Source organism: Melopsittacus undulatus, chromosome 7, assembly GCF_012275295.1.
Source record: "Melopsittacus undulatus isolate bMelUnd1 chromosome 7, bMelUnd1.mat.Z, whole genome shotgun sequence".
NCBI classification, from domain to species: Eukaryota; Metazoa; Chordata; class Aves; order Psittaciformes; family Psittaculidae; genus Melopsittacus; species Melopsittacus undulatus.
In genome coordinates, this window is record NC_047533.1 from 31,353,773 (window position 1) to 31,381,074 (window position 27,302).

The 27,302-nt window shown below is 41.5% G+C and overlaps 1 protein-coding gene across 10 annotated transcripts in view; it reads right to left on the reverse strand.

Moving 5' to 3' along the window:
* The window catches only part of MTUS1 (microtubule associated scaffold protein 1), an 88,647-nt gene that overhangs the window by 18,620 nt on the left and 42,725 nt on the right, over window positions 1-27,302 (reverse strand). For 9 of the 10 annotated variants that reach the window (XM_031048910.2, XM_031048914.2, XM_031048912.2 and 6 more), the window contains one exon: window positions 11,404-11,621. In XM_031048910.2, coding sequence (XP_030904770.2) covers window positions 11,404-11,621 — 218 coding nt within the window. Of the gene's footprint in view, window positions 1-11,403; window positions 11,622-15,217; window positions 15,944-27,302 lie in introns of those variants that run through there. The other variant, XM_013129057.3, reaches the window with a different exon arrangement.

Genomic DNA, 27,302 nt, shown 5'->3' on the forward strand with positions numbered 1-27,302 from the left:
AGCAGCCCATCTTCCAGCGCCGGCAGCCCCCCGCTCGGCCCCCTGGCCCCTCATAGGCGACGCGCAGGTGGCGGCTCCGGCTGCGGCCGAGCGGCCAGGCTGGACCTTGCCTCCGCAGGTTATCCCGCTTCCGTGCCGATGGCTCCGGCAGCGGCAGATACTGCAGCTTCTGCAATTGGCACAGGCAGCCAGCTCTTACTTAAAGCCACAGCCCTTCTTTTATGAAAGGCGAGCCCCAGACATTACACTGATCGATCTCCGCTTGCTCGAACGGCAGCCGGGATCGCAAAGGGATTGCTGCGCTTCTCTGTAGATAATGGACCTTATTTTTAGCCGTTCCAAGCTTGCTATACGCTGCTTTCACACCTAATTTACTGATGCAAAAATAGCCACGGGAGGCCCGAGTTGAATGGGAGAGCCACAGATACAGCAGCTCTGCTGTTGTCAATGCCCCGGCTCATGTTCACAGCCCCAGTGCACGCAAAGAGCTTGAAACTCATTTCGCATGCTTTTCCTTCAGCTAGGATACATCAGAGGAAAACAGTAACAGTGCACTGGCCCCAGCATCACATGGGCTCTTCCACCACTGACCACAATAGACGAGTCTGCACACTGGCATGGCCACGCCTGCACCTGGTTTTCCCCAGGGAAAACCTTACCGCAGGTTCCCCATTTGCCCCGCATCACTCCGGCCACAGCTTGCCCCCAGGCTAACATCTTAAAAGTGCCCTGTCCTGGGGGTAGGCAGTACTCACTGCATGACTGTAGAGCAAATAAAGCAATAAAATGCATCACTCATAAGAAAAATATAGAAGGAATGAGCACCCAGAAACCAGTGATGTATTAAGACCTGACATAATACTAATCAAAGTGAGTGATTTTTATGCATGCACTCTCATTTGCTGCAAGTTACCAGAAATTACCCTGCAGCTGAAAAGGCAGGTTAGAAGAAAGGGCAACCCTTGAATAGGAATACTTATTTTTGACCTTGTGTGGAAAAAGATGCCTTTTAATACTTAAGACTTATGTGGACACTGTCACACTGGTATTAAGTAGCTGTGCTGCAGTTGTACATTAAGCACTTGGATGCTTTCTGCTGTGGCAGTGGTCTAAGACTGAAAACCACGCCTCTCTTCCACAGCAAATCCTCAGAAGAGCAGAGAACTCAGCTATGGAAAGGACTCGCCCTGTTCTCCCCTGGTCAGGAAGGAGAGATGAGTCATCTTGCTCCTACTCATCACCAGCTCTGGCTATGGACACAGCATCCACTGATGAAAACCCGAACGCTGCAGTGGGGATTGAGCTGCATCCTAGCACACTAGGACACAACCACATAATGGATGTGCAAGCAAGGTAACTACCAAAGCACTTTCATTTTCATGCTGCAGGCTCCACATGGGATTTCCCAAAGCTTTTATAGTAACTTCGTCAATTACCAAAGTAAGTAATATACAAACAACACGTAGGAGATTTTATGTTCACCCTCCCCTTGGTTTGCATATTCATTCTTTATTCTAATTTTCAAAAGGTCATACTTGAATCTTATTACTTCCAGCCCACTCTGTTCATAAAACAACTCAAATTCTCCCCCCTCAGCTCAGCAGCTGGACCACACTGCAGGCCCTTTGGAAACACTGCTGATTTTAGTTAGTGTTTCCAAAGACCCACTTCACAATCCACACAGTTTGTAGGTAAAGCAATTGGGCAAGGGCACAGGAGATCAGAATATACCAAGGACTGCCAGAGACTGGGACTAAAAACACAAAATAAAATCAAATAATGTTGCCTTACTACATTTTTTTAATGTTTCTTGCTTTCTGCTGCTCTTAGCCCTGTTGCTTTTTAGTGGTGCTGACTTTGTGCCTCAGCCTCCTGCTTGTTCATTCATAGTTCTGCAAATCAAGAAATCCAGACAGACTTGTTATCACCTCCTACTAAAGAATATATTCAGAAAGAATCAGCCATAGAGACTGCCAGCCTTAAGTAAGTTGCTCGTATGGTTAAGCAACCATATGAACTAGTCAGACTGACTAGCAGTTCATTCAGCTTTTATGGGAGAGAACTGAAGCTCCAGGTATGGGGGTCTCCCAAGGAATAAGGAATGTTTGCAAGACCCAAAACACAGTGAAATACCGAAGCCCACTTGAATAATCCAGTAAGGACCACCCTTGGTATTTAAAGACAGGTATGCATGTGCTTTGGGCTAGAATATCAAGCACCCTTCCTGTTTATCCAAGATTCTACTTGAGAAATCAGTACCAGAAATTGAAGGAGCAGAACCAGGATGGAAGCATACAAGACTAAGCAATTTTGGCATTGTTCACTTATCCAGATAAGTCTGGCAATAAGGTTCATGCTTGTTTTGCTGTCAGAGACCTAAGGAAGACCTTCATACAAATTTAAAGCCATTTCTAGCACAATTTAGGAGTTTATGCCAAGATCATGTAGATTACTGGGCAGCTGTTTTTCTTAGGTCAAAAGAATCTATTGTCGGTGCACAAGAAATCTGGTTGAGTTTTAGCCAAAACTTTCCCACCACCATAAACATGGAAGCTGTAGGAAGGAACAAGAGGAGAGGCTGGGGATAAAAGCCTTGCCACAGGCAGTATTGGGGTGGTGCACCTCTGCTATCCCATGCTACAGAAGAATTCTCAGCATAAAGAAGGAGGCTCAGACATTTCTTGTTCTGAGGAAGATCAGGCAGTTCTGAAACTCTGACAAGCAAATCCAGAGGGCTGTGTGCCCACAGCAAGGACACCTGAAAAGGTGAGGATGGAAACAGACAGTGTTCAAGGTGGGGGCTTGGAGGATACAGCATTTTCAAGATCACATAAATGACCAAGTCAGGAATGGAATAAATTATGGAACTTGTCATTCATGTTTGTGTTACTGGCAGTTATGTAGCCTGGATACAGACTTAAGAGTATTTTTCCTGGCAACCAGCTGTTTTTGCTACCTCTTGAGATTCACAGCCAAGCCTAGGGTCATTTTGGGTAACAAGGGTGAAGACACATCAATGTCTGAACAGTTTCCAACACTCTGCTTTGAAAGTGGGAACCTCTATGGAAGTCAACATCCTAGAATGAATAAAAAAGGTATTCCTACCAAGCATGTAAGCAACCAGCCTTCCTGGCTGTGTACCTATACCAAATGTTCACACAAGTAAGACACAAGACACCTCTGAGAGCTCAGGTTATGAACAGTTCTCAAGCTGGAATGGGTGTTTATTCCTCAAGCATCCCACAGCTCCTTTGCAGATCCCAAATCCAGGAGCTGTGGGGGCCTCCCATGCTCTGCCTGCAAGTCAGGGCTTTGAAAGCTACAGATAGGCCCTGTCTGGCCAAAAAGCCTATTCTGCAAGTTCTGCCTCCACATTAAGAGCTACAAGTCCTTCAACACCTACTTGATGTAAAAGAGCAAACCATGACAAAAAGTGAGGTTTGAGTATGCGTGACCAAATAAACGAACACTACCCATCTGACAGTAATTAGCCAGACATCACCATTCGCATTTTAAACCACCACATTCCCTCTGGCAACAAAAGGTATACTCTTTCGGAGCTGTACTACAGAAGCAAGAATTCATAAGCACCAACACTTAAAAGTTTGCATTTCTATACCAAAATATGTGTTTGTTTAGTTTTTTGGTTTTAATTTCAAGCAGCTGTGTCACATCAATACCTAAAAATTGTACTCATTCAAAACCTTGTATTTTCTAGTCATTAACAGGTTCAGAATAGGCATTATGCATTGCTGGAACCAAAAACTGCAGAGCACTGATGCATTGCAAAGGAACAGATACAACCATCTCCTAGGTATGAAATACCCCAGGGAATCAGGTTGTGTCATGGAACCTTCTCCATGACACACACATACAGCAGCCATACTGGAACATTCCCTTCATAGTGCTGGGATGTGATGTGGTCCCTGCCCAGAGAAGGTGGTGAAAGGTCCAGACGATGCTGGTACCAAGCACTCCATAGCACATGGGCAGGCAGCCCTGAGTGTCATGCAAAGGGCAGCAACTGTACCTGTCACAGGCAGAACTGGCACGTGGAAGCACCTCTGATCTGGAAGGCTGCAGATCAGCCTTTTAGTTTTATCAGCAATATACTTCGTAAACAAGTAATTTCAAAAGTCATTAACTTGGAGGAGAAGAACACAAGTGTTAAATATAAAAACACTGCAATGCTTTTTTAAAAAGCATTTTATTAGACCAGACTAAATAACCTTGTTCAAAGCATGTAAACCAAAAATTCATCAGTACAGCAAACAGCGGAAGCACTTAAATGTGTTTTACTTAAATGTGTTCTGCAGTCATATACGGGGCCAAATTAATTTTATTCTGGGAAAGGAAAGGCTGGTATCTGAAAGCCATGTGCTGTCAAACCACACACACTTACTCCTAAAATCAAACTTAGAGAGAAACACTGAGCATTTTAAAAACATAACAATAAATTGTGGTTATTTGCAAGCACTCCTGTAATGTGTGCTTAGACCTTACAGGAGATACGCTTAGATTGTATGGAAGAAAAGATCATTACTTAAATATTGTTTAATACTGGTACAGGCCCAGTTGTCAACATATATCAATATAGGATGAGTCTTTCTCATCTGAGGAGGTACTGCTCTCATAGAACAGCATTAGAAATTGGAGCCTACACCAGTCACAAAAAGATGAGCATCACCATTGGCTGTAATGTAGAAACTGAGTCACATCTTTGCATAAAATCCAGTCACTTGTGTGTCATCAGCTACAGCCTGGAAGTAATGACGAGGGGTAACAAAAGGGCCATTCATATCCGCTATGGGGTATGAGATTTACTTTTCTTATTTTGGTCCTTATCCCACAGTATTTGTACCAGACCCTGTTCCTTCTTTGCTGGCAAAACACCATCCTCTAAAGAAATCTTTTAATTAGAAGTCAGCAAGTTTAGATTTTTTTCTTTTTTTTAAACTCACCTGCCCCTCACCCCACTTAAAACCCCTTTGAAATGTCATTTCTTTCACATCCCTTAGATGTAAAAGGAAGCTAAAGAAATGAGCGAGCTAACTACCAGATTCTGAGCCAATGAAGTGGCCCAACAGGATGTACACCCTCTGCTCCATGTATATGTTTGAAAGGAGCAGCAGACTATTACTGCAGTGAAATTAATGTCATTAACCATCTCAAATCAATAAATATGCAGTGAAATGACTACTTCCACATTACTCTCAGCCTTGTTAGTGTTATGCGGTGCCTCCTTACCAAATGAAATAAGCAGTCAGCTTTCACCTTATTATCTCAAACAGAATTCAATTAAGCCTCAGAATACAACACTTAAGTGATTAGCTGATAGAGATACATTCTTATTTCTAATATATTATTTGCTAGGTGCATTTATGGAGAGTCAGATGTTTATTCCCTAATGTTTAGTACATGAAACACTAAAGCAGAGAACCAGCTAAACGGGATTTGTATGAGTCACTATATATTTAACACAAGCTGTATACTTGCAGGCTCTTTATGCTTTTACAAGCTTTACATGGGATCTTACAGGCATATGGGATCTTTGTTCTCCCACTTACAAGTGATGTTCACCTTCATGCAACAACTTCACAAGTTGTGACATAGAATGACTTCCTCCTTCTCTATAAAAATTCCAATCTCATAAGTTTACCCTATCAACTGCTTACTACTTAGTAGTTTCTAGGTTTTTTGAGTCTGTTCATCTCATGAGTATCACACAAAGGCTCCATCAGTTACCATGCAGCCCTGACAAGTTATACTGTCATAACTTAAGTTCTCACACCTATAAAATTATAATTATAAAGTTCTCTGAAATGTTAGAATGAGATCCTCTGCTTGAGCACACTGCCTTATTTTCTTTACATCATTCCATGTTTAAGGCTGTTTAGAGTTTAATCGTAAAATAGTACAACACTAAAGAGGGAAACAAGAAGCAAAGATGCTCTTTTCTTTCTTCCAGTAACTACTCCCTTTAATTTTGACGTTGAAATAACAGACACATCTAAGTTTGCTACTGTCATTAATACTGCATCTTCTTGGAGAGAGAAAAAAAGAGAAGAAAGAAGAGAAATAACAAGGTAGTAATGAGAATCAGCTTCTTCATGGAAAGCAACACTGGGTGCCTAAAATGCCAAGTTTCTTTCAAAGATGTCTTTTCTCATGACACCTTTTGCTGTCTCATGACACTGTCGACAAGACTCCTGAGCCTCTCCAGCTGTAATCCATCCTGAATACCTGAATGTACCCAATAAATTGCTTTAACTGAGGTGTTTTCTAAAAAGTTACTTCCAAGAGAGCCTAGTTTCACAGTAATTAACGGATTAAAATCTTTTTCTGACGTTAGAACTCACAAATCTTCAACCTGTTGCCAGAAATACTCTTGTCCAGCAGCACCCACAAGTTGTAGGAAACTTGAGAATCATTTGAAGCTTCCTTGCTTCCCAACAGCTGTGTGTCAGATGCAAGCTGCCACAGTCTAGGTTTTGCTTTACAAGGGGAAGCCACTGTGTTATCACTGAAATACTCTACTGAACAGAAAACAGTTGAATTCCTCAAATTCAGGATACTATCTTTTGACTTCTAAGTGATTCATTTTTTTAAAATCTGAACAAAAAAACCCAGCCAAATTAAATATCCCTTTTCTCTCTTGTAAAAAGTTACAACCACATTTTGGGAGGCCAGGTTTAAAGAGCAGAAGTACACTTCGGATGAAAATCCCAATGACAGCTGGCCAAGTTTGATGTTAGGTTCTAGAAAATCAAAACTACAACTTTTAAGTCAAAGCCAGCTGTCCTAAACAACAGGCCTGCCAATATAGTTTGAGTTTATAGGCCAAAAATTTGACTGTTCCAAACCTCTTCCTTTCACTGTAAATGGTTTCAGGGTTAGTGATGCCATGTGTGCTCCTCTGCTCCTTAAGCTAGATTTGCTTTTCTTATTTGATAAATATTTTCTGCTGAACTTCTGTAAAGACCAGTGCAAACTTTTCTGATACATGTGTCCATGTATTCCAAGATGGAAAACCCATCCTCTTTAAAGTGCTAACAAGTTCCCAAGAAAACTACTGTCTCAACTCTTACATTCATCCACATGTCAGGAAATGCCAGTTATAGTAGCTCATATGCTAATGGTTAATTACTATTTCCACCTAGGATACTGAAGCCTGTTCCAGTCACACAATTACTAGCACATTCCTGTGTCACATCCACGATTAGTGGTATCTGCATATTATTGTCAAGACTCTATAGCCTCTCAAATTGCATTTATCAAGGAAACTTCTTGAAGATGTCACCACAGTCATTCCAAAGTAAAGCTGGAACTGTAAATACCATCTTCCCATAACCATATCAAGAGAAGCACAGAAGTGGAACTTGGTTTCTGTTCATCTCCGTAACACCCTGTGGCACAGACGCAAATTTGAAGCTCATTTCTACAGCAGAATCTGTTGAGAGCTCTCAAAACACTTAATTAGATTCATTTATTAAACTAGAAGAACAGAAATGGGTGTTTACCATAATTAAACACTGTACCATCTAAACTGCCTGAGCAGTTCTGAACGTAGCAATTTATGCATTAAAATAAAGAGGATGGAAAATGCAGTATTTGTCAATTCACACTCTGAACAGTCACAAAGCTGTTCACGTCACTAACCACACATTACCGTTTCATTCTAAAGCTAAACCTCCCTTAAACAGTCAAAGCCAGATTTAAACCTAGCTGGTACTGCACTTCTAAAACAAACACCCTTCACCACCAAACACATAAGAGTTCCTATATGGCAGCAAGTCAAAGGTTCAGGCTCCTCAGCTGCAGCGGCCATGCAGCCTTGCAGGCAGCAGCCCTGAGGCAGGGCAAGGGGCTGAGCACCACTCAAGAGGCAGAAGCAAGGGCTCACAAGGCAGCTGTCACAGCTGGTGATGTACTTTTGCAAAACATCACAAAAACCATCAGAGTTTGGGATTTTCCTTCCCAAGGGAGCACCTGACTTCTGCCCACAGCTGCAGGCCTCTGAGGTCCATGCTGCCACCCCAGCACTGGTGGCTCCTCACTCCCACTCCTTCCCACAGTGAACCATTGCACAGGGGCATACCCATAACACTTTGGGTATGGACAGACCTATAAAACTAGACCCATCATCATTTTTTCTTCCTGACTGGATGCCTGAACTGGCTCCTCAAGGCCAGGTGAGCACCATCCCTTGCAGACATGAGGGCCATAGAAGAAAGGGCAAGGCTGTAGGAGTGCATCCATAGCCTGACTATGCACAGATGGGCTAAACCATGTATTTAAAGCCTCTGTGAACACATCTGTTACCAAAGGGATGAGAAATACATACAAAATTAATATGCACAATGAATACCAGGGTTGCTAAAAGATCAACTCAAACACAGTGATGCAAGCAGAAGACAGCTTTCCTTGGCACTTCATGCACTAACTGTAAATGGCTGATTTCACCATTTCCTCTGTACTGCCACTTTTCCTTTCTCATTTGAGCTTAACAAACAGGAAAGCAGTTATGAAGTCACAGGAATTACCAGGGGATGAGGAGGGGAGCAGTAGTCTAGAAAGACTAAGCTTGCTTTTGTGATTAGCCCACAGTTGACACGTGGTTCTTACACTGCCCGTGCACATACAGCTATCTAAACAGAAAAACTCACTACAGCATGGTGTTCTCATCAGCCACACACTATTCATTACCACTGATGCCAAAAAGGTTTTCATCTGGCATTAACTAGTGCAGCAGCAGCTCCTGCGATACAGTAACCAAGTTTCTAGGACTTTTAAATTCAGAAGAAATTTTAATTTCTGAATTTCTAGATTCATTCTAAAATGGAAAGCACAGAAACCCCCTGGACAAAGCCTGACAGCCTGACCGTGAAGGTATTATCAGAGGCAGCTGTTAATATTGACAGCTCCAAGATAGTGCTTGTAACAAACAGGTTTGAGCTTGGGCAGAGTTCTGTGAGAGATTCCTGCTCAGCTAGAAAAAGCACAGCATTGCTCAATCTCCTTTAACCCTTCAACAGCAGTCTCTCAACTTCACTCCAAATGGGCTGGCTGCATTCTTGACAGAAGTCATTGCCAGCAAGTCATGATTTCATACACAGCCATATCCCATTTCAAATGAGCTCGTAAGAAGTAAATCTGGACATCTGTGCAATTGGGATGCACAGGAACATCTTGAGGGGGAAAAAGGAAAGCAAACCCAAATAAACCCACAGCTGAATCACGTCCCCTTAACTTCAGCTTTGCAGGGAAAACACAAGAGGATGGGGCAGGCCTTACCAAGAAGCTGGGGCTGGGCTGCACGGCCTCAAAGTGACCTGACAGCTCACTCCAGCTCTTCTATCCATTTGGCTGAGCAGCCTGTCCCTGACCCCATCGCACCCTCAAGCTGACTCTGACTGCACATTTGGATGGTCCATGTCACTAATCCACCAAGGGAATTCTCTCACTCTGGGCAGTTCAGAGCAGGACTTGCCCCTGGTTACAGCAAGCAAGCTGTTTCATCAGCTTACACTGCATTGTGTTCACTTTGCACTTGCTCTACTGGGAGAAATGGAAGCACAGTTCTGTTCTTGATGTAATCAGCTAAAAGCATGATTTATCGTACTTTTAAAGAGAAAAGCTGAAGCTGCTCTCAGGTGGCTCTGCATTAGTTAAGCTGTGAGCCCCTGCTTTACAAGCTAAAACCTAACTTTAAATTTCACCCCAAGTTTATCCAAAGAGTTTGATTACGTTAGGACACCAGACCCCAGACATCACCAATAAGGGAGAAAGAAAATCCCAACAAACAAAACCAAAACAAACCACAAAAGCAGTGTTCCCTGAAACACTGAAATCCTACAGGATATTCACCCAGCTAATGAACAGATTCTTGAGTATTCCTTATAGCACCATGGCAGAAGAGTCCTTCTCAGCCCTACAGCAAGTACACAACAGAACAGTGACTCTTCAGCAAGTGTTATCTTATACTGGGAGAGAAATCCTCAATACCAATAACTGGAATAAAAGTACATCAGTGTGTCATATTTAGCCCAGCTTCATAGACTTAGACTTCACGCTCCAAGATCACTAATTTTACACAGTTTAATAGAAATACAATTTCTTTTTTCTTTTCACCTTCAAAAGAATAATGCAGAGAAAGAGCAAAATGACCAGTTTCCTGTACGCAGTTCTCTTCCCTCCATCTCAACACTAACTCCCCCCCCCCTTTTTTAAATAGCCATTCCCATTCAAGGTGCTTATTATACAGTAATTAGAAGATTGCACAGGTTAGCAGTGAGAATTTCACATATAAATTTCACAATTCGTATCAGATGTCAGGCATCCAAAAATCGCCTTTCAAATTGCTTTGAAAATCTTGAACTAGCTCCTTAGCAGAGAAAGGTGTTCCATTCAAGAGTTTAAAAAGCCCCACCAAACCAAATCCACAAATCTGCCTAAAAGTCACTGCTCTTAGAGTTGAACCAGACTTAGGCTTAAATGCAGTATTATTGTAGGACAGCAAGCAGATTAGTATCTCACAAGAAGAGAATGTTACATTTCTAGCAGCACACTAAGACAACTCAGTCTATTTTTGATATACCAGACTATAAAACCTACCATATATCAGAACAGCTGAAATAAAATTTATACCAATCTTGGAACATTAGTTATAAATGCAAGAGAAACTGCTATTAAAGCCTGCCTCCACAGCTGCAGTATAAATCCATAACTGCTATAATTTCCATAACTTCACATATTCCTTCTCTCAAAGGTTTTCAAGGCAGACCAAAAGTTTCTAGTATAGTATCAAATTAATATGGTCTTTATGTGTGTCAAACAGACTAGAACAAATAAACATTAAACCACATCAGATTAATTCCATTCTAAATTCTAGGGGCATTTTTAATGTTTTTTTAAATGACATGTTGACAATTTTAAGACACCAACAGTAACACTGTTGGATTCAATAAATAAAACCATTATAACTCATGCTTTATTCTGAATAGCTCAAAAACATATCTACCCCTTGCACACTCTTCTATCCAATGTCAAATAACAAAGCAAGGTCATGCAGATAACCTGTTGAAACTAGTCTTTCTTACAAGGGCAGAAACTAAAGTATATACTTGGAATGGTACTCAAGCCTGAAGGACTTGTAACTACAAACATTCAAAAACTCATCTTTTAAAAAGGACGTGAAGCTGCAAAGAGGCCATAAACCCCAATGTCAGGGGTTTTTTATCCAGCTGATGCCAGAAGCAGGTTTACTGCTGCTTCCACAGGAAAACAGAAACCACTGGAATGGAAACACAGATGTTCTGTATCTGTACGCTCGTATGTTCAGACACCCTTGTTGAGAAGAGTTCAAACAATTAAAGCCCAAATTGCTTAGCTGTGAGTTTTTACCTCAGACTGCAGGTGCTGGATCACAACTGTCAATGCTTCAAACTTCTGGTTGCTGCTTGTCAGGAATCTTTTCAGCTGCAGGATGATTCCACTTTGGGTCTCACATTTTGTTTTGTACTGTGTCAGCTCAGCTGCTTTTGTACCAAGCGAATGCACATCTGAGGAGGCTTGAGTTGGTATGCACGAGCTCCTGGGACACTGCTGCTTGCCTTTGTCAACTGAAAAACCAACAATAACTAATTAATATGCAACTTATGTTGAATTATCTCACCAACACCTAAAGGACAGATGCAAAAGAAAGTAGTTATAAGTTCTTATAAACACTTCCTGAAACACTAACTTGGAGAAAGGGTTAATTTCAATAGCACTGCAGAGCACATACTGTCCTATGCCAGGTTGATTTCTAGCACCATAATCTTGTATATAATGTTTTGCAGTTCATTCTCACCTTCATATATTCTGTAGCTTACTTTTTAGCATGCTCTTCACACTGTTCTCTGAATAAATATTGTCATAAAATGCAAGATCTCCATCATCCTACCTAACCAGTATCTTATTCCTAATGCAAGAGTTGACCGCTTTTGTTTGCAACATGCAGTACCTCCTGCACTCTAAAGTACTGGTGAATAAAAACCAAAACAAAACATTTTCCTTACATTTACTTGGCCTTTTACTTGCTTTCAAAATTTTTATTGTAAAAATCCCCTCTCTGCAGCTCACATTTGAGCTCCATTAACTAGGAGTCCTGCAGCATTTCTGTGTCAGCAGTTTCAGTCACAAGGATGAGACTTTAAAGGATGAGACTTTTAAACATGCTCTAAAATGAATATATTTCAAGTTTTCACTGCCACTAGTCACCGTCCAAGAATTACATCGCTGATTTAATATTCCTACTTATGCTGCAACCTCAATGCCTTCATAGTACACAACCACCTCATGTCAGAGCAAACCACATCACATAATCCAGCACTTGACTTACAAACATCACAGAGGTTACAGGTTTCTCTGCTGCCTTCAGACTGGAAAGGGAGTACAGTACTGCTGTGCAGATAGGGCCAATCTTCCCCATTTGATCACACATGAAATGAGCAAACACTTTTGCAATAAAAGGCTGATGCAATATATAAATATCCCTTGGCAATTTTATGAAAACATCTAAGCAGATTACTTTGTACAGTTTCAGCTTAACAAGATTTCTTCCAGATAAAGTGAAAAAACCTGAGAGGTGAGATTTAGAGCAAAGAACCATAGGAAAGTGTGGAAAAGAAGGGGGACAAACTAACCAAATGAATCCTTTCTGAAGCCCAAGCACTTGAAGAGTGTCAAGTGACTCTGGAACAGTCCCAGCAGTGCAAGGTTCAATCCCACAACTGGAGACAGTATTAATAACAAAAGCTTTGCTTCTTAGTTAATGTTAGTCTCACTGACACATCAACCATTGTATTACTACATCAGTCTTGCACAGCCTTTTCAAAGCATCTGAAAACAAGTTTTCTGTTCAAAATACTCATGTTCTCTGTGCCTCTCTTACTGAACCAGGTATAAAGTGCCTCCTAAGCCTATTAATTTTCCAAATACATCCTCTCAATGCCTCATCCCTCATAGTTAGGGAATTGTCCACACATTGCTTTATCATGTTCAGATGCTCTTGTGTTCTTGGAGATTTCACAACACTTCTGCTCAGGAGATGCTGACTGCTAAAGAGTATACTTTAAGTCAGAAAAATACCATCTTGCAGTTTCGTAGTAGGAGCAACACAATAACCCAAATCAAACTACAAATCTGTAGGCAGAAAAGATTGCGGTTGGCTGACCATTCTGGTTTTTTCTGCTTATTTTTACCACCGTTTTAACTAATGTGACCACTTCTTTTCTCACAGTGCAGACATAATGACCTTTGAGTAGACCTCTTTAAATGAAAGACAGCTCACATTTGAGAGCAATCATGGCAGATTTCCAGCAACCTTGTGGAGAATACTATTCTATAATACTGCGTTTAGGAAAATACTGGTTACCTTCTGAAGCTCCTTCAAAAATCACAAGAGACAATCAAGGAGACAAGGGAAAAAGAGCAGAGAATAAACATGTACAGTCAGTCCTTCCCTGCCCTCTTGGCTCACATACTCCTACTCTCTCATATATTCCACCTCCCTTCCTGAATGCTTCACTTAAAGTAAGTGGAGAACTAGGGCATTCTTCTTGATTTAAGGGTAGTAGGTAAATCCACTGATACAGATGCTAATGTTGTAATTTAATTAACTGTATGAAATGGCTTTTAGATCAATCTGTAGGACTCTTGACAGAGCTGTTAAACCTGAACAAATGTTTGCAGACAACTGCTACTCTGGAAAAATATTACATCATACCTATCACACCTAATAAAATTATTTAATGTAAGTACAGTGATAAAGCAGCTACCCACAAATGACACAGGACTCCAGATATCCACTGTTTCCAGCATTCAGCCAGCCTTTATCAGTTTGCCAGTTTCATGCTACTGCTTTTATCAAGGTGCCCAGACGACTCAATCCTTTCCTAGAAGCTCAAACATCCAACCAAGCCAGCCCTGGACACTATACTAAAAAAAGATGAACAAAAAACAGGCACTAGAGAAATTCAGTTACATTCCTGTTGGCAATTTATCACAGACATGTGCTACATGCAGCCACTTCAAATGTTGAAAAGTGCTCCTCTGCTAGCATGAGCGTTCTGTAGCATGAACTGCCTCTGCAGATTAACACCAGTGACACTCCAATGCTTATTTATGTCCTACGTACCTCTGGGCAATGACAGAGTGTTTCCAGATTTGTACAGAAGGCATGCTGTGATGCCAAAACAAAAACCCATGATTTCATTAAAACAAAAGCATCATGAGCCTAATTACTGATACAACACATCAGTGATGAACTCTAAATTAAAGACAGTACTGGGTACCAGCCCAAGTCCTCCTTATGCTGGCATTTTTACTTGCCACCTTTATACAGTCAAACTTGTAAAACAGAACAATTTCCACCCTTAAGTTGGACTTCTTTCCAGGCTTGAAAACGCTGTACCAAATCTAGCTGAAATGTTCAGTTTCTGAAGACTGAAATCAGATTCGCAAGTACCGCACATAGCACAGTAACTGGGAAGAATCACCAGAACAAAAATCAGCAGGGATTTTGCAAAGCCTTTTGATCACTGAATCATTCACGGAAGATTCAACACCTCGCTGGCAAAAATAATAACCCCTGACCTTGGAAAAGGTCCAGAAACCCTCCCACCCCCTGTACAATCACTATGCAGATAGCTGCAGACAACTCCAGTTCCTTAGGGAGAACATTAGACCCATCCCAAGCTTTTCAGTGAAGAAAACCATTTCCCCTAAATAGCTTCTCTAGTTAACAGGCATTCAGAAGCAAGAAATACACAACTATCTGTACATTAGGGTGTGTTTCATTAAAGTTACATTTAAGTGCTGGGGTACTGCGCCAGGTACTTGACATTGTACTTTACTAAGAGCTTGCCTAGTACCACTGGTTTCCTGAGCCTCTGTATCTTGTGCACTGTTGCTGGATTACTAGATGAATCATCTATAGACCACTTTTTGATTTGCAGAGGCAAATTGAAGCCTTCCTTTGTTCCCATGTACTAGGAAGGTCTGTGTAGTAATGTCTACACCAGCTACAATTAGGGGTTTTTAAGCAAGAGATTAAATTCCTTAAAAATTACATTTCTTAAAAGCATTCCCAATAGCCTGAACAAACTACTTGACAAGCACAAGTTGGAACAACCTCATTTCTCTCCCCACACTTCTGCAGTCACCATTGTCTTACCCCTAAGCACCTTCTTCTCACATTCCTCATCCAAACTGTTAGCTTCCACAGGTTTTTCAAAACCCATGTGTGAGTTGTACAAGCAATTTTCAAAGAAAAATCCTTCCTCAACATTTTCTCTCGTAGGAAGATGCAGGCTGGTAAAAACCTTCTGCCTCTCCTCCATTTTCTGGAAAGCCTTGTCTACACATGTTAAATTGGTGCTCACTTCTTTGATCAGTAAGACCAGATCAGCCTGAGTATTTAATCGAGCTTCCATTTCTTCTCTTACTCGCTGGATTTCCTCAAGCACAGTTCTTATATCCAAGTGACTGGACTTCACCTCCGCTCGGAGATCTTCTTTCACCTGTTGCTGGCTCCTCTGCAGTGCTAACACTGTTCTGATCTCCTTCTGGGATGTTTCCATGTCATGCTTTAGCTCCTTCTGTCCAGCCTGCATCGCCTCCTGGCTAGCTTTCAGCTCTGCCAGCAGAGCCGCGAGGCACTCCATCTTAATCCCACAGGAGTCACAGGTCTTCTTCCAGCATCACAGCTTCCAAGTGGTCAGGGACATTGGTGAGCTGGTAGCAGCTTTCCCAGACAGCAAGAGAGCTAGCACACAGCCCTTAGTATGGTATTCTACCACAGCATGCTGCAGGGAACTAGGTAAAAGTCTAGTGCAAGGCGAGGCAAAGGCAGCAAGTAAAAAGGGTTCACTAAGCAGGGCTGTGAAGCAGAGCTGCTCCTCAGGCCTCAGCCAGAGCACTAATCAGTTTAATTGGCAGATTATGCCACACCTGAATTCTTTAAAATCTTTTGCTGACATCACTGGACATGGAACGTCACCCAAAAGCCACTCCCAACAGTCACTTGATCTGTGCATCAATCAAAGTATGCCCGGGCATCAGTAACCAGGTTTGTTGCAACACAGGCAAACAATCTGCAAGAACAAGGCAGCCTTTCCTTTCCAACACAAAGGCTCAAGAGGAGCCTGAACTGCCTGCAGGAGCTGAAAAACAAACAGTTCAACAGGGCTTAGTTATTTCAATTGTATATTCATCAAGGTGATTGTGCACCTGTCCTTCTGCTAATGTTTGCAGTGAGAGTTCAGGAGTACCTCTGTGAGCACGATGGATATTGCATCACTCCCATTGAGTGCCCTTCTCATTCCCTCAGCCAGCAATGCTCTTCCAGCAGCCTTTGGAGGAACCCAGATCCTGAGGAAGCCCTCTAGTGCACAGTTACCAGAGAAATGTGGGAAAACTGACTAATGAGGTGTTTTTGGCAGGCTAAGGAGGACAAGCCTTTTAGCTATCAGGGCTGAGTGTTAACTTTTACAGAGAAAAGCTAAGGCTTCTTACTTTTAAGCACAGAACTCATAAAAGGTGTAAGCTTCATGTAAAACCAGGTAGGTTAATGACACCAGGCTGTTAGCTGTTTTGTTACACAGCTATTTAATTACCCAGTCATTGGATTCAGATGGAAAAAAATGACCAACACAATGTAGATCTTGGTCTACAGAAGGCATCAGTCTCTGCCTTCAAAGAGCTGAGCTGATACTCAGCATAACACCCAGCACAGCAAGACCTGGAGCAGCACCCAGGTTTGAGCTCAGAAAAGCTTTTACACCACACCTTTGGCACTGTCATGAATCCAGGATGCTTTCGGAAGCAGTGACGATCCCACAAACACTCCAGAACAGACAACCTATCTATCCAAAACCACAATAATCCCCATCAGCACTCATTTGGGCTGCGAAGCATCACTAAGAACAGCAACAGTTCGTGCATGCACAGATGCAGGATTTCCAGCTCACCACGGTGCTGCTGGTCAACAAGCCAAACTGCAGAGTCCCACTTGCAGTCAGTTTGCTTGTTCACTTGCCAGTTTGCCTCCTACACTACTCCAGGCATACTCATAGAACCAGGAAGGTATCAGAGACACATCCACCACACAGAGCACCTCACAGCTTGCAGGTATCCCCTGACTGTCCTGCCATTGTGGAGGTTGTAACAGCCCCTGGTGGTCACAGTGCTGATGGTGGTGCTTTTCTCCAAGTCTCTATCACCTGCCAGAAGGCCAGACATGAGCCTTCTGATGGGATTTCCCAGCAGAGCTATTAGCCACAGGTGTGATTCCTCCTCCCCTCAGCCCCATGCCCCACTTCTACCTGGTTAGCTATCCCAAGAACTCCTAAGTGTTATTATTCACATACCGTCACCACTGAAGACTGGTACACAAAACAGACTGCAGAAGCATAATCTGAAGTTTGAAGGTAACATCTGTGACAAAAGATTTAGGTAAGTGAAGAGAGCTAGGTATGAGCACTAGCAGTACTTCTGCATCCCTAGACCAACACCTGCAACTTAATTCATTTCAACCTTCACCATACCTTAGCAATTGCTAAAAATTTTAGAAACAGAGATGAAGCACTTGCAAAGACCTTGTCAGACACTTCCTGGCAGCAAATGAGTTGTGGTCAATGGCTCAATGTCCAGCTGGAGACCAGTAACAAGTGGTGCCCCTCAGGGATCGGTGCTGGGACCGACCTTGTTCAACATCTTTGTCGGTGACGTGGACAGTGGGATTGAGTGCACCCCCAGCACGTTTGCTGATGACACCAAGCTGTGTGGTTTGGTTGATACGCTGGAGGGAAGGGATGCCATCCAGAGACAAGTATCAGGCACAGTTCTGAAGTCAGCACAGAAACTCACAAAACCATAGCAATAGTTTTGTTTTACAGTGTTAAGTAATAAAGCACCTTTAAAATATAAACCAAAAGAATTTACACATAGCTTACAGTGAATCACACAGGAAAAAGTCCATTACTTTGACTTTCAGGGTGGTTTCACGTTCTGTGAGGTTGACCAGTTCATACAGCTAGGACTGGGGTCAGACTTAAAACAGCAACCAGATATTTTCACTTGCCAAACATGAAAGAGGAAGCCACTAGTTGCATCTGTATACTAACTTCTCTCTTTTTCAAAAGGTTTGTTACACCTAATTATAACTGGTAGCTGAACACACTCCCCCAGCTTAAAAAAAAGCCAGACCAACAAACTATAAACACCACCCCACAACCACCCCTGAACCTTCTGGCATTAGGCTGGCAAAGAATTTGAGAGCTAAGGAGAAAGACTAAATTAAAAATGAAAACAAAAGTAAAAACTAGAGAGGGCTACAGAACAGAGTACTTGCTTCATATAAAAGGAGAGAACACTTCAATAAGAATATATCCTTGCAAACTAGATACATACTTGTATTTAAGAAATCAGCCAAGTTACAACTAAAATACTGAACAAAAGGAAATGCTGCCAACACATCCCACAACACACATTGAACCAAGTTATGGCAAGCATTATGAAACATGTATCCTCTACAGGATTAGCAGTCATGAAACACTTATAGTTAAATGTGTTCAGTGGAGTTTGATCGAATTTCCTCAAATATACCGATAAATACTAAAGTAAACTTGAAGGTCCACTTGTTTTTATTAAAGCCTGAAGAACAGAGACCTACACTGCTGACCTCTAGCTGCATTTATCTTTTTCTTCCCTAAGCAAGCTTGTCCCTTTGATGAAGTACTGTGCGACCCATGAGTCTGATTCTGGGTTTTTTTTCCTTCAGGAGTTATCAAATCTCACTTTCACATTTGACCAGCCCCTAAGCGAGTACATAACTTTGCCTTGCATGTTAATCTTTAAACAGCTAATTCTGGAGCCTCAACAGGGCTCTACAATTCTCCTGCCACCCTCCCCTGCTGCCTCCCCCCCTGCCGCAATGCACACAAGCTATTCAAGCAATGGAACGGAAAGACTGATCAACAATTTAATCTTATGGCTTTGATTTTAAAGTTGGCCTCACGATAAGCTAGAGCATTTCAGAGAGGGAGACTTAAGAACATCCATACAAATAAGGAATCTGTTAGGTTTTATCTGAAGCAGGACATTCACTGTCTTTGAGAGGACCTGGAAATTTGGCTAGCTGTAAATTATCACCCTCAATCCTTTCAAAAGTCCTGCTCTGAGCTATAAATGCAGGAAGCAGTTTCACACAGATATACATGGAAAGCAGTCACAAAACTAGATTAACGGTGTCTGACAGGCTAGACTTGGATGGAAGTGTTCCAGCCCCTCCAGCTGCTCTGCAGCTTGGGCAGCTGTAATTTTTGCCTACATCATTCAGTTTGGTAGGTGGCAAACACACACCTTCCCACTGCACCTCTCCGAGACCAGGCTGGTGACTGTACAAACACAGACACTTGAAGGAGTGATGTTTTGAGCCTAAGCTGTGCCTCAGGCCTGTTTGTATAAGCTGGTGCATACAGCCCCAACTTGCTCTGTTCACACCACAAGCACATCAGCCATGAGCCAGGTCTAGTCCTCAACAAAGTGACTTCATTTTTCAGGGTTCTGCCTGAAATAATCACCCAACTGAAATGCTTAAGAAAATGCTGCATCTCGGGTACTTTTCTAGCTACTTGCTTAGCTGGCCTTGTATTGCTGCAGCTGGGGGAAGATCAACAGCACTTCTCATCTTCCATCTCTCTCTGCACCAATATGGTCTCAAGACCAAGACAAGTAGATGCTTCCTAAACCAGCATGGCAGCTCTTCCTTTCCTTTACTCTTACTGTAACCCTTGTGTCTCCCCTCTTTAAGGTCAGGCACTAGTCCCTGCCCAGAACAGCTGTCATCAAATCCTTTTCAAGTTGTTCTGAACAAAAATCACAGAATACATGTTTGGAAGGGACCTCAAAAATAATCTGGTCCAACCTTTCTTGGCAAAAACATGGCCTAGACAAGATGTCTCGCCACCCTGTCCAGCTGAATCTTAAACACATCCAACACAGTCCACCACTTCCCTGAGGAGATTATTCCAATGGCTCATTGTGAAAACCGTGAAACATTTTCCTCTTGTGTCTAATCAGAATGTCCCTAGGACTAACTTGTACCCGTTACACCTAATTTTTTCCATGTAACTCCTTATAAAACGAAAGTCTTCTCACAATCTTCTTCAAAGGTTGGCTGCAAATACTGGAATGTAGTGATAAGGTCTCCCTGAGACTTTTCTCCAGGCTGAACAAACACAGTTCTCCCAACCTTTCCTCAGGTGGCAGGCTTCCCAGTCCTTTGATCATCTTTGTGGCCCTTCTCTGGACCACAGAGTGGTTTTGCACTATCTCCACAAAAGGCTCTGCAAGTCCAAGCAGTCCTTCAGAAGAACCCTTTACAAGGGCTCCTCTGAAGACAGATGACAGCTTGCTCCTTGCCAGTCAATCTGACACATGTCATACTCTTTCAGGCTCTGAAGTGATAACCCACAGGATGTAGCAAGCCCTCTGCCCTACAGTGTGAGGGTTTGGACTCTCTGCTGGGTCACAAGCATGCCCCTGCCATCTTTCCATAAGGAAAGGAGTGTCTTCCCTGCATGAGGAGACACTGAGGGCAGCCATAAAATTGAAGGCAAGCGAAATACCAACAATTCAAGTGTGACACTGCACTAAGGCTCCTAGATAAGCCACAGTACATTATCCTTCCAGTTCCTACCCCAACAGACTCTTAACCAGACAACAGCCTTTGAAGTGGGCTCCCTGAGGATACATGCCCATTAAAATAACTATCCATTAAAATATCAGTATTTCTCAACCAAAAACATGCCTTCTGTTTAAACACTGACATGTCTTCGTTTCCCTAAGATGTCCCCTGTCCTATGGTATACAGCTCTTGAGCCTGTACAACTGTTTTAGCGCATTGTCAAACTGACTGCCCAGACAGAACACAGTGCTTTCCTCCCCCAGAGGAAGCACGTTAATGACACATTTTTGTTTGCCATTACTTTGGTATGTTCTGCTCATATACTGATTAAGCATATAGAATCTTCACGTTGCATTAGCCTTACTCACACTTCTGAAGATTATAATTTCTGTTTTAAAACCTATGTTAACCTTACACCAAAGCTGTGCAAGGAGTTAAGACTATAATGTTTCTAAAGATAACTAAACCACATCTGAAGAAATTCATTACCCTCCAAAGTGCTGATGGCTTCCCAAATAAAAGCACAAAGACAAGCGCTAGCTCAGCTTGTGTCATCAATGCAACTGGCTGATCAACCAGCCTGTGTGTTTTTTAAAGAGCAAGTTTTGAAGGGAAGCCTGGTGATCAAGACTCTCTTGAACTGGGCCCTATGCTGCCTTAGTGTTATATATTTCTTTGTTATTTCACCAGTAGCTGTTTCTTTTCCAGTCTTGATGATGACAAAGTGAGTGTCAGGTGAGATGATATCAAGTGGGCATGCATTTTGCCAACCTGAGTAGTGTTGCACTGGCAAAGGCCATGGTGATGGCAGGAAAGGATAAAAAAAACCAAACAAAACCCCCAAAACTTCAAAATACAATGTCCAAGATTTCTAGCAGTTCAGAAGATTGGAAGGGATAATCTTTACAAGTCATGTTTTACAAAAGACTTAAAGGAGTCTCAGACTTGAACATTAAGCATGTAATAAACTTATCAGATAGATGTCTGCCTGTTAAATGTGTAGTACACACGCAAGTCTGACTATTGCTGAAATCTCAGCATTGTGCCCATAACACTTCTTACCTTATAAGCCACAGGACTCCTTTACAGAAGCACTACCAGAATTTTGAACACTTAACATAGAAAGTTATTTTCTTTTAAAACTGCATTCCCAGTATATTGCTCAAGTTTACTGGAACTGTAACACTTAGAACTGAATTGGGTTTTCAGCTAGCTAGTACATATTAAGCATGAATGAGCCACACAACTACAAAGACATAAAACAAATAAATAAATCCTCTCTACATTCAGATATGACTGCAAACTAAATAACCAAATTTGAAATGCCATGCAATTTACAGAAGACAAGTCTAACAAGCACCAGCTAGACTGCCAGTGGGTCAGGGTTGTTCTAGTTAATTTCTCAGTAACCAAGAACAATACTGATGCTTGATTTCTTAGCTCATTCTGAAATAGGACAAAGCCCAGTACATGCCCGTTAACCATAGAGTGCTACCTACTTCTGTCTGTGGGAAAAGAAAAGGAGGGAGAAGATAGTAGAACTAGTTTATTGTACTAATAATGCCAAGCCTAGAGCATGGATGTTTTGACATGAGGAACTGGCTGTATGTACCCTAATGAAACAGTTCTACATCCACCTTAAAAAAAAAAAAAACATTGCTGCAAGTCATCCATTTGTAAGGACACAGATGACAGGATGGAAAATAATTGCATGAGGATGTGTTACAGTGTGTTGATGGCTTGGCCAGTAAGGACTGAATTAAAGATCAAACTGTGTCTCAATCTATTGTCTTTGGTATAGGCACTTGAATTTTGCTACATCAGTTTATCATATATGCCACAGGCAACTTTAAATCTTTGAATTCCCTAGATTTTCAAGGAAAAAAAAAATAGCTAACAATTCTGTTTACCTAAGGGGTTTACATTGAAGTTTCCAGTTCAGGTATTGCACTGAGTAAGCAAACAGACATCTGAAGCACTCCTGTTTTTTCTGCATACCTTCTTATGGCTGCAGCAGTGCCTTCTCATCTCCAGAACACACACCTGCCCAAAGAACCAAGCACAGAATGATATTGAAGACTGATGTTTGTTACTCCTCTCTGCTCTTATTTCCTCTCCTTTTTCTTTTCTCTCCATTTCCACCTCCTGTATAAGAAGTTGCTCCTTGTTGTTTGGTGCCCTCTACTGCTTCATCACCAATACAGGACATCACATATTTTTCCCGTTTGCTCTGCAGCCTATGTCTACAAAGTCAGGACTCTTAAGTCGAGTTGAACAGGAAATCCCATCATGGTTAGTTCATACCATCTGCAAACCCTTTCCAGATCCTATTAACTGCCTCCACAGTGCAAATCCTGATCTCTCCTCCTCACCTCTACATCCTTCTTGAATACACTCAGGGATACTCATTTCCCTGTTTGCAGATACTTAAACACAGGGTATCATCACATCCAGGAAAAGACTTTTAAGGGGGACAGCATCTGTGTTTGTGTGTGGTGTTACAGGAGAGAGCTCACTGTATATCCACGTGTGTGTGGAAAACCCTCACACAACACCAGCGAGCAGAATGTCAAGACAACCTTCCTCCTTTGCCAGCCTTTCTGAAGATCCCAGCTCTTGCATGCAATCAGGGGTGAAATGGCTGAAACACAGTCAGAAAGGAACAAGCTGTCCCATGCTGCAATGCTTGAACTCATTCTTTCCTTAATGCTGTAGTCTACCCTACCCTGCTCATCATCAGGAACACAGGGCTGAAAGGAGCCTCCAGAAACCACTTATATTACTCCTTATTGAGGCAAGGTAAGCACTACCTAGACATAAAAGACATTTTGTCAGACTGCTCAACTGTTTCAAGTATCACCATAATACACCCCCTGTACTTTTTATTATACCTTATCTTCCAGCTCAAGCCTGATCTGAATTCACATAGATTAAATCACTGACTATAACTTCTCTACATGCCACATATTTCATCCAGATACTAACAGGCTAGCTGAGAAGCTGCTCTCACACATGCATGGCAGTCTCCTACATTCTGGGAAGTCAGATATGTAGACAGTCTAACTATTTTTCAACTACTTTTTAACATGCTTCCTTCCAAAAGGGCTAGCAAGCATTGAAATATGCTAGGGATAAACATCAAGGAACTGGGAGAAACACTGTTGCTCACAAATCCCAGCAAGCGAAAGTTAACAGCTTATTTATTTGCATGATAAACTTATTCTAGATCTACGTATCAAACTTGGCTCCAACAACCCTAGGTTTTAACAGCTAAGAATAGAAAGAGCTCCAAACAAATCCAAACAGGATTCTTGTAGCATACAGAATTAAGCTTTTAAGTTTGAAAGTCACCTTCTGCTTATGCACTGTGGAGGTCCATTTTGTTGGAATAAAGGCAAAGAAAACCCCAACCAAACGACCCGGAACTTAATTGGAACTTTACCTGAATCACTGAACTTTATCAGTTATGCCTGCTTCTAAATCAGTGAAGCAATTCTTCCTGCACAACCCACACATGATTAGTTAACTGCCAGAACATTTATTAGCTTAGCTTGATGTTAGATTCAAGAATTTGGTATTTTTTTATTTTTTCCTGAACTACTCAAAGTCTTTCAGAATCAGAGTCTATGTGAAGCTCAATAATTTGCAAGGCACCATAATCTTTCTTGAAAACAACTGTGCAAAAGAGCCCTGTAAACCACATTTTTGACCACAAGACTAGAACATAATATGCATCATTTATTCTACAGTATCTGCAGCTATCTTGGATGGAGAGGACAGACTGGCTTTTAGTTTGAACTCAGAAGCCATTTATTCAATCACACTAGTACGAGCTGATCTTATATGACTGTAACAAATGTCACTGACTTCAGCATGGCACTGAAATACTGCCTAAAGGATATTATGGGAGAAAAAGTAGGGCAAGATTAGAATTTAAAGAGCTTCAGTTATATTTCGTATTACTGCACTTGTGCCAAAACTGTTTCTAAACATATCCAACAACAGCTTCCTATGTTTAGGAAAACTCTACATCCATTTAAAGACAAATAAATCCAGATTAGACCCAAATTCACTCAGGTTGTTCTTTAAAATGTGAGGTGATAGTACTTCTAAACATGCAGGAAGCACTATAATCAGCGATAAGTTATCTATAATAGTAATACTTTATCTAACCAAAAAAACCAACCAAACAAAAAAAATCGCTAAAAAGTTCAATTCCGACATTTTCCTCAGAAAACAGATGACTGCAGTTCGCAGTTTCAAGTTACAACATAAACAGCTAACATCCAAGTTTTCTTTTTGGTATATACAGAGTCACTTTTTAGAGAAGTCACAAATTTCTGAGTATGAAAAGAAGTGTAAAGCAATTCAGAGACAAAGCTAGTGCATGAACTTTGCCCATGGATTAAAAACCCCTGACCATCAATGATGATGTAAACATGATTAAGCTTACAGGTCGGAAATAAAACTAAGAAAAGCCTGAACTGCTCAACTGCCCAAATCCCTTCAAGAATCAATCCTATAGCTCTTAGGAGCCTTATAGAAAATGCTAATGGAGCATTTTCAACACTGTTCACTATGGGACAATCCACCTGTGCTAGTCTCCTTTTGATTACATGTATCACGACAGTTAACATGAAGTAAAGCCTCTGCAGAATGAAGGGAAATTTAAGCAGCCACCAAAATCAGGTAAGATCACAACCTCAGGAAAATGCACTTTAGGAGGGAGCTGCATAGCATGTTTCAAGGAATACCAGCTTAGTTGAACATATCTAAAATTAACCTTGAAATGGTACTTTAAAGCTACCCTAGCTGTGAAGTACAATTTGCTGGTCAACAGAATAAAATAGCATTTTAATGGAACCACTTCGGCTGCTGCCAGTTAAAATCATCCACATGAATTCAATCTTCCATGCTTCAGTGAAACTGCAACACAGAAAATGTGGCATCTCAAGTGCCTCATACCAGCTCTAAGTGCTGCTGGAACATCCCCTTTTAAAGAGACACACAAAATGCACTTGGACAATTCCTGACAGTCATCACATCATACTTAAGTACTTCTTTGTGTATTTCCTGTTATGTTAAACAGTTTTCCTGTTATTAAGCAGCAAAGATGTCTCCCCAGGGACATGCCTAGAACATTGCACACCATTGTTTCAGGAACAACCTGAGCACAACCTCATGGAGCCCACATGAAAATATCTTGCCAAGCTGAAAACAAAAGAGAGAACAGGCCAGCACCCAGTGCTTTTATTAGCCATAAGATGTAATATGCCTCCACCCTTGGAGAGGCACACAATCCTTCCGCTGCCTGCTGACTGCACCTGGAAGTTAAGGGACTTCTTTTCCCAATGACTCCTACCAAACTGCAACTAAAGATCACTCTGGCAAAGGCTGCCCAACGGGGACCAGTGCTCCCCTCAAGGAACAATTGCTTGCCGTGCCTGCTGTGGAGACCAGGCAGTTCTTGTAGAGGGTATTTAAAACATTAATCACATCATTCTTTGCATTCAGTGTTCCCCAGAGTCTCTTCTAGGTTAAGCTAACAAAGAACCACAAGGATGGCAGAGCTACATTTTTGCATAATTGGCTGGTGGGCAGGGAGAGAAGCAAAGAGGAGCAGATTCCTCAGGTAAATTGGGGTATGCCCATATCTTATCACAGTGACCAAAACTCACATGTGAGGTTAATCCCCATGAAAGACCTCTTAACTACAAACATCTCTACCTGTAATAAGTGCAGCAAGAAAAATAGCTACTGCACATTACATACACATCTTGTCTTCCTGGACCCTAAGTCCTAGTTGAGAGGTCCCTCCAAGACACAGAAATATAAGTTTAATAGGGTTATGCTATTCATTTCATATTAGATCCCCCCTTTTTTAAGTGGCAAAACTTCTTAATTTGGTGAGTTAAGAAAGTGACAGATGACAGACTGTACAGTAATATTTGTGGAAATAAGTAAGCCTTGACTGTATATCAATTCTACAAGTGGCCCATACTTACAGCTAAGAAAAGCAAAGTTTTCTAGCCTTGTTTTATTAGGAATAGCTTGCAATTAGGTTAATAGGTAGGTTCACACATTCTTCTGCTAGAAGCATTTCCAATATTCCTGGTTTACTATTTCAAATATTTGAAAAGGCTTAGCACAAAGTCTATTCTTCCAATAAATACAAACATAACATTTTTAATAATTTAAGTGCTTGATATTAGCAATATCAAACATAGAAAAAAAACCCAAAGGCATGAAGTGAATTCATTAACAAGTACTATTTATAACACTTTCCCACATTTTCCACTGAAGGACTGCTAGTTCTCTTTAAGAAAAGGATGAGGTTTTGTTAGAAGAATTTCACCACAGATGTTCCCAGCTGTCCTATTTCCTGCCTAACCAGAAGTTTTTTCCACAACATCACAAACTGTTTACACAAGCATATTGAGGAAGAACCTTTAGTTGCCATAAATGCACAAGCAGCATACTACCATGAAAAGAAAAAGCAAAAATAAATTTAACCAGGAGTTTAACACAGGACCCAGGGTTATTAATGTCCTTGCTACAACCACCAGACATC